General features: G+C 28.6%; 1 protein-coding gene across 1 annotated transcript in view; it reads right to left on the bottom strand.

Moving 5' to 3' along the window:
* Positions 1 to 13,610, bottom strand: part of LOC113378450 (glutamate-gated chloride channel) — a 145,011-nt gene that overhangs the window by 66,127 nt on the left and 65,274 nt on the right. The window contains exon 8 of the mRNA XM_026618984.1: positions 4,422 to 4,562. Coding sequence (XP_026474769.1) covers positions 4,422 to 4,562 — 141 coding nt within the window. The remainder of the gene's footprint in view (positions 1 to 4,421; positions 4,563 to 13,610) is intronic.

The following is a 13,610-nucleotide window of genomic DNA, read 5'->3' as shown; positions in this document are numbered from 1 at the left end:
TCAAGAAAGGCATCTATATGGCATCTATACTATATAAATAGTTCAAATAGAAATATACAAGTATGTACAAGGCGTCTCCACCGTATTTTTTGAATACTTTCATAATGAATCATCAAAGCAAAATTTTCAAATGAAAATAATTCTTGCCCGCTTTGCTCCATCAATAAAATATTTATCAGTATTACAGAAATTGTAATAATAAATTCATCACATAGAGATAGGACAACTGTTTGGGTTTCCATCTATAAAACCGGCGTTAGTTAAGTCAAATAATCACAACAGCTGTTAAGAGTCTCAAGTTCTGATTGTAATTCGAATAATATAGAAACAATTTCTATAATCATTAAATACTTTACTCACAGCATTAGGTTAAAAATTGAAATATAAATAAATAAATTTTCACGTATAACGGACTAATATGTCACAGTTTTTTCATATGCAATATTAACTCATCCTATACAAGAACTGTGACTACGTGTGCGAATCTTGTATATTTAAAAAAATCAGCGAAATCTAGTAGTTTTTTGGTAAAACAAATAAGTAATTTTTACAAACGTTGAAAGCAAGTTTGAGTATGTTGTTTTACGTCATCAGCGATTATATGCTATCTGCGCTCAATTACTAAAAACTGTTACTTAACAAATCAAAAACAAATTATAAATTGTGTAGTTTGCAATTGTCTACATTAGTACCATTATTCACATACAACTTCGATGTTAAATTAATAGGAACTTTACAGAGTGATCACTTTACCATATTTAAAAAATGCATAATTTGATACGTAAAGTTTACAAAAAAAGACTTGCAAAAAGCAATGAGAAGATAGTTTGTTAAACTACTCAAATAAAAAAAAATGTTGTAAATATATTTAGAACCTAAAATTTCCTATAAATAATTTACCATCAATTGTATAACTATTTCAATTTCATCGTTTAAGCTGAGTTAAGCTCCGCCGAGTCAAGAGCGATTAAACATTTATTATTTCATGCTATGGTGGGCTGGTGGATATCCAGAAAAGTGTGAAAATAATTCAACGAGCTATAGTCGTTCGATGATGTACCAACATCATCAAATTTCAAACGGACTAATCAAAATGTTCGGGTCGCCTTTGTATGTGCATATTAATTGCCTATTTGTATTTTGGACGCTGCCGGTGTTACTGTGCGACTATTATGGTGCACGTAACTGTGTCAACTTACACAGGGCGGGGGGCTCTGTGTTTGTGCACAGACATCCATTTGCGAAATATCATTAATTTATTGCCGCTGGTACATCAAAGAAATTATATTGAAGCATCATGCCTTTAAGTAAATTGCTGAAAGACGATATTCAATTATTATAAAAAAAAATCTACTTCGAAAATAAGTTGCAAAGCAATTGGTTCTATCAATTAGACAAAGATTCACAATTCTATAAACATTCTATTCACAAATATGAGTTAAGATTTCATTATTTAAAATTATCACAAAATATACTGATAAAATTTGGTTATCAGAATGATTATTAGGATGATTCTCACAATGAGAATAATTTTATACAGTAAGTCAAAGAATTAGTAATCTGTATATTATTTATTTATTTATTTATTTATTTAAATATATAGCCCACAGATTTCTCCAAGAGGACTCAAAAATACAATTATTTGACATAATGAATAACAATTAAAATATATACAAAATTACAATATATAGTTAGTAACATAAAATGCTAAGATAAAATTTCATATAATGCAGAATGTAACAATAATATTTATAAACAGAAAATAATGAGATATTTGAAAGAAAATAAAAAGATTAACTTGTGCAGATGAAGATTATTTGATTAGGTGAAGTGTTGTGAATGTCTATTTCATTATTAATTAAGTTAAAGTTAGAGGACATTAGTAAAATTGGCGAATTTAAGAGAGAATTAGATTTAGGGGTAGGATAATTGAAAAATAATTGTGAACGCGAAGATAGCCTTGGAACATTAAAGGATAGTTGATTGAGAATAAGAGGACAGTCTATAGAATTATTGCAAAGCTTAAATAAGAACATAATTGTACAGATAAATCGACGTGAGGCAAGGGAAGGAATACCAAATTCTTTTAGTAAAGTGTTGTGGTCAAAGCCACGTTCAGGGTAAATTTTATATGTTTTATAATAAAGGTATTTCAGAAATTTTCGCTGAACTTTCTCTATCGCATCAGAGTTGTTGATATGATGAGGATACCAAATAATCGAACCGTATTCTAATTTTGAACGTACAATAGAATAGTACATGCAAAGAAGTGCATTGGCAGACTTAAATTGTTTACAATTTCTTAGTATCAAACCTAAAGATTGATGTGCTCTATTGCAAATATCAGTAACATGATCTGTGAAAAACAAACCAGAATCAAATAGAACACCTAAATCGGAAATTTTATTACATCTATCAATGCTGGTGTTAGAAATTTTATAATCAAAAAGTATTGGAACGCGCTTATGTGTAAAACTAAGAATCTTGCACTTTGATATATTTAGATGTAATTTGTTATAGATACACCAAGATTGGAAAAGGTCAAGTTGAGACTGTAATAATAAGCAGTCATCAATAGAATTTATTTTGAGATATAGTTTCAGATCATCTGCAAATAATAAATGTGGACAGTTAATAGTATCAGAAATGTCATTAATAAAAATAATAAATAATAGTGGACCAAGAATGGATCCCTGAGGAACTCCTGAGCTAATATTTTCAATGTTGCTCAAGAATCCATTAAGAAAGACAAACTGCTTGCGATTATGAAGATAACTCTTGAAAAAGTGAATAAGTGAAGAATTAAGACCAATCTTAGATAATTTAGTAAGAAGAATGTTATGATCAATTTTGTCAAAAGCTTTACTGAAATCAGTGTAAATAACGTCAACTTGTCCATTGATGTCAAGATTCTCAGCTATATATTGTTTAATACAAATTAAATTTGTTATAGTAGAACGGGCAGGCATGAAAAATACTTAAATTATATCAAGAATAGAATTTTCTTCTAAATTTCTAATGCTCGTATCATAAAGTAATAATTGTTCTAAATATAATTTAAAAACTAAACAGTATTCGAACATGTGGATGTGATTGTAAATAATTATTAATATTGTGAATATTGCAAAAACCAGAAATATTCAAGATAACGTAAAAATTTGCAATGTATATATGTCAAATATAATTATAGAGCATTATCACTTAGCAAATCATAAATTCATATAAAACCTGTACATGAACCGTAATAAGACATTAACATAATAGTAACCTCAATTATATATTTTACTTTAATTTATATATAAAATGTAAAAGTATTTTAAGTCATTCCTATAACTCTGTATTATTCGTAATGTACGCAAATGAACCTCGATATATTTTAGAAATACACGAATACAAAGAGATCACTTGCACTAAGTTCAAACTTTTTGCATATCATTTTCTTCGTCTTGAGAGTTTTAAGCGAACAAACTTTATTTTCCAGTTCAGATAATTTATATTTTAAACATGGGTGTTAAAAAAGCTGAAATAATAGCGTATACTTAAATTTTAATTAAACTATGCGCCACAAGTTTAATATACATACGATAAGAAACCAACTCTTTAAAAGCACCTAATAATATAAAGGAAATTATTAATGACATACGTAAGAAATGTCAGAAAGCATACCCGTTCACAAATAACAATGTGCACGAAAATATTTTTATATATTTCTTTCTATAGATTCTCTAGAAAATATCAAGAACAATTATAAAATAAATATTAAATATAATTCAAGAATAGAATATATACTTACATCAAATAATGTAATAAATAATTAAATTGTAATAATCAAATATACCTTATTATCATAAGATACATGGCAAATTATCATAAGATCAATGGTAATATATTAATTATGAAATATTAAAAGCCTATGCGTATAATATCAGAATGACATGTAATGTTTTATTATAAATGCACTCTAGAGCACATATAAAGTATTTATTGCATATTGCGCCATAAACGAACATTATCTGTTAGCAACGATATTTTTATTCTTGAAACCTCCGACGAAGATGATGCTTACAAAGATATAATATTACATATCATGGTATCAAAAGTCAATAAATATGTTTGTATACATTACGGTTTAGAAGTGTTAGCAGTAATAAGGCTATTTACACATTCATATATATATATATATATATATATATATATATATATATATATATATATATATGTATGTATAATGTTAGAAAACAAATATGTCTGAAAGATTCAGATATTTCAAATCGGGTAAGGATCGTCTAGTATGCAACCCTTTGTAAAGTTGGATGCAGAGGCATATTTCGATATGGATGTAAAGATATATATGTTGCCTGATATAAATTAAATTTATAATATGATAGGTGTAATAAAATGCAGTAAAGTTGATGACTTACCTCGCCAACTGGCTTTTATTGGGCACGTGATGGTAGCGTTCGTGATCAAATATGCATTGAGCGTTGTGAGCGATGGGGACTTCCGCAATGTGTCTTCGTCATTTTTCCACACGTACGTTATGGCAGATTGCTCGTATGATACTGCAATCATAGTAAAAATATGCAGCTTTAGATATTTTTAGCTAGAATTGAAATTCGATTTGTTTCACACAAAACACGCACGCCCATTAACTACTAACATGCGGTAATTAATACAATTAAAAAATAATGGTAACATGAGTAATATTAATCATATTGTTTAACATTTTGTTGATTAATTTTTCAGTGGAGCGCGCCGTTATGCAGATTGCTAAAAATATTTATTACCTTACCTTTAATTATAAGGCTAAGGCAGTTCTTGTACACCACATAAAATACTAAAATAACAATAATTTGGTGCGAATTGTATAAACAAATGCAAATTGAGTACTTCAATCTAAAAATCACTAATCATAAAATGTTTCAGAGTAAACTATCTATAAGCATTTGATTTGGATTTGAATCCAAACAGTAAAACAAAATTTACTATGTCACAAGACATTAGCATTGATAATAAAATATTCATTTAAACCTTCACTTCTATTTCATTCTATTATACTTGTATTATGTTATAATATATAGGATAGGGCGAAGCAAAGACCCAATTTGACTTTAAGCAACTATATTGCCAAAGCCAACAAATAGCGCATATCAAACAAGCAACTATCTGGCAATGTTCAGTAAAAATTCCAGCTAATACATCACCGTATAAATGTGTTTTTAGTTGTTTTTCAAAAGTTTGTCACATGGTTCTTTTTATGCCAAAGGCAAGGTAAAACTAGACAGCCCGGAGCAAAACAGATCCAATGTCTTATTTTTACTTTTAAACGAATTTTACTAAATTATAGCTGCATTATTCAACCAATGCCGAATATAAATTTGCATAAAGTGTCAATAAAGTGAGTGCATTTTCTACTGAGATTACACTGTATATAATTGATCTGGTATTTCGTCAGAAATATTCATCAACAGAGTTGAAACAACTATTTATTTCATTAACTTTTGTTTAATTGCTTTTTTTTAACTTTTATATTATTTTATTTAACATTTTTTATTGTTCAAACTCTTGCCGGATATAGGTTTAGTTGGTCCTTGTTACCTTACCCACATATAAACTTTTATATTTATATGAAAATATACTGTTGAATCTAACTGAACAATAACAATTGATCTTATAAAAGAATTAAATAACATTTACTTAAAACTTATATTAAGGTTTCTTAAACCAAAACCACAGTGCAAACAAAGTCATTATTAAGACCATAATTATATTAAGATCTCTTAAAACAAAACCACAGGGCAAACAAAGTCAGAATAACTAACAACAAAAGCAAATACTTTTGTTATAGATTTCCAAACATTGCCGTTTATATCTCAATAGCAACGTTATAAGAATCTAGGTGATATCTGGTCATACATATTTTTCACTCTACTTTTAAATATTGTTGTTAAAAAATTCCTTGGTGGACCTTTTTACTGCAGATCTTTAAGCCCCACTCTACCCCCGCTATTGCATATAATGATAATATAACAACGTGATTAAAATTGCTTATGCGTATTTTAGCTTCTTGGAATCATAATTTTTGAATTTATAGATTAAACTTACACATTTTTTAAGACCAACAAGTTCTCCTTAATTTTGTAAACATTTAAAATATGAATGTTGTTATTCTATTTTTGATTGAAAATTAGAATGTATGCAATTGGATTTCATGTATATGTTATCTGTAACAAAAATTTATTGTTCATGCCTTTTAGTAAAGCTGAGTAGTTAATTACACTTAATAAATTCAAAATACTATTTGAAATACTTTGAAGATTAATGTACCATTTTTAGTCGTACCACAAAAATGTTGAAAGTTGCAAATAGAAATAAAATAACCACGGGGTAATTATTTGAAACTTCTAATATTTTGTCCAGAACTATGAATATAGCGCTTTAGTTAATTAAAAATTATAATAATCAATCATTGAAATCATTAATTACACACATATTTTATTGCTCTTTGCACTTTGAACGATGTTTCAAATGAATATTGGAATATGAAATTCTAATAAATATCATTTTATGTTCTTGTTTAAAATTCGCGCATATGCATATGTGTACATCGATATATAGATATTGCAACATACGTATGTATATCACATTAATATTAAATGTACATAAATATTCCAATTTTATAACTGAAGTCAGCCAATATTTTTTCACGATATGTTTTCCCACGAGGCACTCATGTATTCTATTTATCAAAGATTCGCTGCGTATTTCGTTTCCGTTGCCTGAAGCTTCTTATTGTTCAATAGAGTTCATATTACATATATAAGCTTAGAAGTACGCCCCTATGCGAAAGGACCAGATAACAATAAACATTTCTGATTGAAATCCCGTAACAAAGAATAAAATTAGTGAATTTTTTTTTTTTTTTGAAAAAATAGGTGGTTTTAAGCTCAGACAATTTTAATAATAAATATGTAAAGTAAAGGTCCGCGAGTAAAAAGATTCAACACCAATATCTCAAAAGCAAGTGAAGTATATAATTTTTAAACGATACTATTTTAACGTCAATATCAATATTTATCTACTTTTCTGGGTTTGAGTTCTTTTGTTTAGTTTATGATATCTGAATATAATTTTTAAGTGCTCGTTATTCAATTGTTTTATAATATGTATTATTATTTTTAAGTTAGATTCAATAATTTTTTAAAATACCTTTTCTCAAAGCTCACATGCGGGTGGGACAAAAAGGACCAACTGAAGCTTCACCCCCGTAAAGATGTAAACAATCAGAAAATTTAAATAAAAAAGTAGACTAAGCTAAAAAAACGCATTTTACGAGAGATAAATTAAATTATTAGTTATTCTAACTCTGCTGATGAATATTTCTGAGATCAAGGTTATGTACAGTAGATGAGAATGGGTATGGTTGTGCCACTTTTTTTTATCAGCAATGATTTTGATGATTTATCAGTTTGCTAAAAAAAAGTAAATTGGATGATGATGTGAACATTTGTCTATATGTAAATGCTGAAATACTGTCAAATACGATGAATTTGTCATAAAATCAAATCATACTAGAAAAGGACGAATGTCACAACCGTCCACACCGCCAGGCACGGTTGTGACAGACGTAAAATAAGGTAAAAACAACATGTATGATTATGAATACTAAAATAACTTTTATTGTCATAAACGACTTTTATTGTCAGAAATATGTAACGCAAAACAACCTAATCGTTAAAACAAAGCTTATGAATATAATATAAAAATAGATAACAAAACATGATTTTTTTTTTCAAAAAAAGTTAATAGCAATTGCTTGTAAAACCTTTTTTTATATTGAATGCTCCTTTCCCTTACTACTTTTGCTGTTTACATAAAAATAATAAACAAAGTATACAATCTATCTGTATACATAGTCAAATAGTTGCTTGTTGAATATGTTCGAGCCCAAAAAAGTTGTAACAAAATTTGTTCTTATTATTAAAAGATTTGATGTGCAAATGTTTAATAATCATTTTAGAGCACCAAATATCATTTTTTACATTTTCATCCGTATCTCCAAAACCGCTAGACCTGCTTAACCAAAAATTCAATCAATTCTTTCGACATTTGGTCAATACAAGTAAAATGTTTATTGAATCTTTCAAAGCGGGCGCTCCTTTCTCTCAAAAACTGAGTTACCGTTTTTAACACTTTCTGCTCCATCTTCGGCTTGACCTGTCTTCGCCAAAAACTAACCAGCACATCTTTTCATCAATCAAGAAATGGAATGTTTTCTGAATAATTCAAATCGGTTGCTCCGTGCGCCCGAAATCGTGGACAAAAAATTATAATCAAACATAAACACATACACACACATGCATCGATTTTTTCTAAGGTATGCCAAAATGTTCAGAAACCACTGAAACGTGAAGATATGCAAATTTTTTTATTTTCGATTATTATAACTTACCCTACGCGAAGTTAATAAACGATTAGAAATTTATAACTTCATTTAATAAATATTTGCATTCGGCGACATTAGCCCTGTGTCTATTTGTTTTGAGCTATTAGTACGTGCATGATATTTCAAGTACAAGAGTAGAAATTGCACGCAAACGGCCTTATTACAATATGCATGGTGTGAAACCACTCGTATTCTGTCGGATCATAAACGTTCTAATAACACGCACCATTGTTCGTATACGACAAGACCAGTAGCATTAAATTCATGATGATCGCTTTAGTATTAAGCCATTCAGCTATTTATGCTCAGACCATAAACCATTGATGAAAGAAATTGCAAATATTGTCATATTTTCTCTGAATATCTTTTCTAGATTATAATTAATGAAATATTATTTCATTGTCCTATAAAAAACAATTCTCGAAATATTTCGAATTCAATTTACACAAATTTCAAAGATATTCCTTACATCATTGGGGAAGAGTACGCATGAAATTCTGCAAATGGTTAATTTATAATGCTGCTGTGCGGAAGTATATAAGGAATACTACTCGATTATTCAAAGATGATATGAAAACAAAATATAATTTCTTCTATACAAGCACACATTTGTATATTTCTCATTAGGCGCTCTATTTCATCGGATTATCTTATATATAAAAATGGAACGCAAAATGTGTTGGTAAGCGCATAACTCAACAACGCCTGGACCGATTTGGCCAATTTTTTTTTAAAATGTTTGTTGAAGTCCAAGGATGGTTCTTACTGCGAGAAAAAATCGAATAATTTTCGGGAAAACCCTAAAAACGGCTCTTTTCTTTTTCTCATACATACGTTTACAATATATGTGGGAATGGGAATCAAGTAGGCAACGGAATTTGTAGAAAAAACAATTATTCATGCCATGACATTTTGTGTAGTTTTTGAAAACCTAATTTTTAATATATTTTTATAAACATAGAAATATTTTTCTATTAATTTATGAGCTATATTGGCAGCCAAAACATTGATGTAAATGAATTAAATTTCAAAATTCAAGAACGAATTGCAGGCGAATCGAGGATATATGAAGCAGTTGATTCAGCAACTAACCTAAGACGATGTAGTTAACTATTCACCGGAATTTTTAAACTCGCTGGATTTACCAGGATCATCTCACAATCATCAATCAAAACGCGCCTTTGCAACCGCACAAATTTAGCGATAAAAAACTACTAAACAACGTGATGGAAGCAACAAAAAGATGTTTTCATACCGTGCATCCCAAAGATTCCGACTGATTTGTCATTTGAGTTTAAACGACTATAGTTTCCAGTGCGTTTATGGTATCATTAAGTGTTTGTGGTATTAATTTGGGCAACTCATGTTTTTCACATGTTCAATTGTATGTTGCCTGTTCCCGTATTGGAAAAGATTTGTTTGTCTATGCGCCAAGTAATCGAACAAAAAACATCGTTCATCACAAAGCACTACACTGAAAATAGAACTGATTTTTGAATTATGATTTACATGATTAAAATTACTTACTTCTAAATGCTTAGTGCTTTATTTAATTATTTTTAATTCACAGGGTGACCGTTCTGTTCAGGATAATTTTTTGAAAAGAATATAAAAAAGGTAGGAACAAAACACCGCCACATCACACATTTTTTTGACGGGACGAAGTCTGTCGGGTCAGCTAGTTTTAAATATAAACATTTGTTACAATTCTCTTCTTCTTTTGGCTTGTGGACCCAATTATGCACAACAATCGTAAATAGCCTTATATGACAAGTATCGCATGAAATGAGGTCCACAAGGTCAGGTAAAAGGTCCACCATTGATATCTCAAAAACAAGTAAAGTTTTCTTTTTAATAACAATACTTGAAAGTAAAAAATGAAATGAATGAAAAATGAAATGAATAAAAAAAAACAACGGAACCTTTACCCCGACAAGAGTGTAAAAAATAAAAAATAAAAAATGAACAAGAAAATTAAGTTAAAAAAAAGCAATTTTACAAGAGAAATTAATAGATATTTTGACGAAATACTAGATCAAGGTTATATAGAGCGTTATCTCTGTAAAAAATGTAGCCATAAAATTTTAATTTTTCCTCGATTAAATAATGTAGCTATTATTACATTAGCAAAATCCTATTAAAATCAAAAATTATAATAACATCTATTTGCCCCTGGCTGTCCCACTTTACCCTGCCCATGGAGTAGAAAAAAACATGCCACAAATGTTTGAAAAACAGCAAAAACATTTCTTTAACGATGAATTTGGTGGGAGTGTCACTGAACATAGTCAGATAGTTGTTTGCTTGATATGTGGTATTTGTTGTGATATAATTGGTTTGTTTTTCACAATATAATTGCTCAAAGTCAAATTAAACCTTTGTGCTCTGCCCTTCCCTTTATCACTAAGAAAATAATATAATATTACCAGAAGATAATTTAAAATGAAACATGATTTTAACACTAAACATTCTTTTAATTTATAACTGAAAATAGTTGTTTTGATTATTTATATTAGATTTAATGCAATAATCAAAATATATAGAGTTTACCATCTAATCAATATAAATCGAACTAAACAATTAATAAGTTTAAATAAATTTGTTCTAATACATTTTAATTCAATATTAAATAACCCCGTCTAATCAACATCGTCAAAGGTCGACCCCACAAATAAAACCATGAATATGGGTCAGTAGCAGCAATGTTCACCAGATATATATATATATATATATATATATATATATATATATATATATATATATCGTTTTATATTTCATGGTCCTAATATTAACCAGAGGCGTAACCCAAAAACAGAAGCCTATTTCATTATGATTTATTCCTATATGTTTCTGCACTTACATGGATTTCATCTAAATCTAACGTCACAATAATAAACATTCAAAACGACTATAGCTAACAACAGAATCTGCAGATATATTAATTTAAAAAAAAAACTGTAACAACTAGCTCCTAGCTCCCTTTATTATCTCTACAGTTCGATCGTCATTTGGAAACAACGTAAATTATTATATCTAGCTGAATTAATTAAATAATTAATAATTATATTAATGAATAATTGCGTTTACTAATATGCAGGGAAATTGAAACTAACATCATTGAAATCATCTAGTGAGGTAATGTGCATGTGAAAATGTGTAATTGTGCATGGAGTATTGATAAAATATTGATAGCTTACCCCGATAAATTTAATTAATAAAATTATGTTATTAAATAATTTCAATGCTATTGATAATCAAATGACTTTATCAATTCAGAATACATTGTTCTAATAATAATTGAGAATACTCCAAAGGATATTTGTATACTATATCAAAAACTTCACCGTACCCAAAACTATGTTCGAGAACATATTATAAACATATAAGGGCACGGTATACAAAAATCACTATGCATACATGAGCAATGAGTTATGAAGTAATAACTTTGGGAAAATTAAGCCCAACTTCGTAAATGAGATTTCATGCAGCTACAAACGAGACGAGTGAAAACTATATGAAATTTGTTTCCCTGTGAATACAAATGAAGGTTTCAGAAACGGGAATGCTAGAAGAGAACGTGAAAATCATAACTGTTTGTTGTTATTAAATTTATGTAGTATGTTACTGATACTGGAACAAGAAAATCAATAGAAGTGCGATTTTGAAATGCACCAATTTGAAAATTGCATTTTCCTATTTGATATAATATCTCAAAATATTGGCATAACATAATACATATAAATAACTCAGAATAGTAATATTTCACCGTATAATATATGTTTAACAAAGCAGTAAGGTTTAAAGAATTTGTAAAGATAAGATTCTATGTATATACATGTAAGATTCTATGTATAGGCGGGACACAAAGACCCAATTTGATTTTGAGCAATTATATTGTAAAAATCAAACCAATTATATCATAACAAATAGCACATATCAAACAAACAATTATCTAAGTTCAGTGAAATTCCCAACTAATTCATAATTGTAGAAATGCGTTTTGGAAATTTGTCACCTGGTCTTTTTTACCTATATAAAGTAATTTTATAATTCATGTTTCCTATAACGATTAATAAGTTGATTCGACGAAAAAAATTAATGATACTTCATATTTTCTATCTTTTTTTAAGCATAAGTAGTCCTTATTTATTTCAGTGCTTAATAAAATAGGTTTAATCATTGTGTTTTCATACTATAAACTTGTTAAGCTTATACACCTTTTTCGAGAATATATACCTATAAAATATGTTTTACAACATCTTAATTACTTCTGGTTTATTCGTTTCCCACAGGTATGCTAGCCGAAATAATTTGCATTTCCGGAGATCTATTATAAAAATTATTTATGCAAAGGCTTTATGCAAATAAAGATCCATGAGAAATTTTAATCTACAGCAGCAGATATCATTTACAAAGTTTTTACATATGAAAATATTAGAATACGAACTGTTTTTATAAATGTCCTAAAATTTATATGAGTGCTGCATGGCATCGTGCCACTAGGAAAATTGTTTTATAATTGTTAAAAGCTCCTTAATTTTGGAAAAAAACGACTTTTGAATTTTTCTTCTTTTTTAATTTAAAACCTTCTTAGAGAATTTAAATATTAAAATTGAACTTTTTCGAAAACTGGATTTTTTTTTAAAAAAAATCTACTTTTTTTAAAATGTTGAAATGTTTTGATTGATCCTTTTATCCATGGTGTCGAAAATGTCGAGAAAATTTGTGTGAACTGTATAAGTAAACTCTCAGTATTATAAATCTTGATGCAGTACCCAAAGAATTGGAAACAAAAGTTGTACATATTATTGAAATTTCTATAAAATCTCATAACTTGATGTGCATATGTCTAATGACCATTCTTGACCGCTAAATGGCAATTCTCAAACTTTTTTTCTGGGTCTCCAAAATCCAAAACCGCTGTGAATGCTTTCATAAAAATTCAACATTTCTTCATTCCGAACGCTCCGTCCTCTTAAAAACTGAATTGCCATTTTTGGCTCGTTTTGCCATGTATTTTCGAAACGACTGGACTTTTCTTTGCTAAAAACTAATTAACACACCTGCCCTTTCAATAAGGATCGAATGGTTTCTGAATCATTTAAATCAGTTAATCCGTGCTCTCGAAATCGTCGACGAAACATTATATCCGCACACACACACG

The sequence above is a fragment of the Ctenocephalides felis genome, unplaced genomic scaffold, assembly GCF_003426905.1.
Source record: "Ctenocephalides felis isolate EL2017-DRISC unplaced genomic scaffold, ASM342690v1 CF-g0.4_SCAFFOLD_01886, whole genome shotgun sequence".
NCBI classification, from domain to species: Eukaryota; Metazoa; Arthropoda; class Insecta; order Siphonaptera; family Pulicidae; genus Ctenocephalides; species Ctenocephalides felis.
This window is presented reverse-complemented; position numbering and strand designations above follow the sequence as displayed.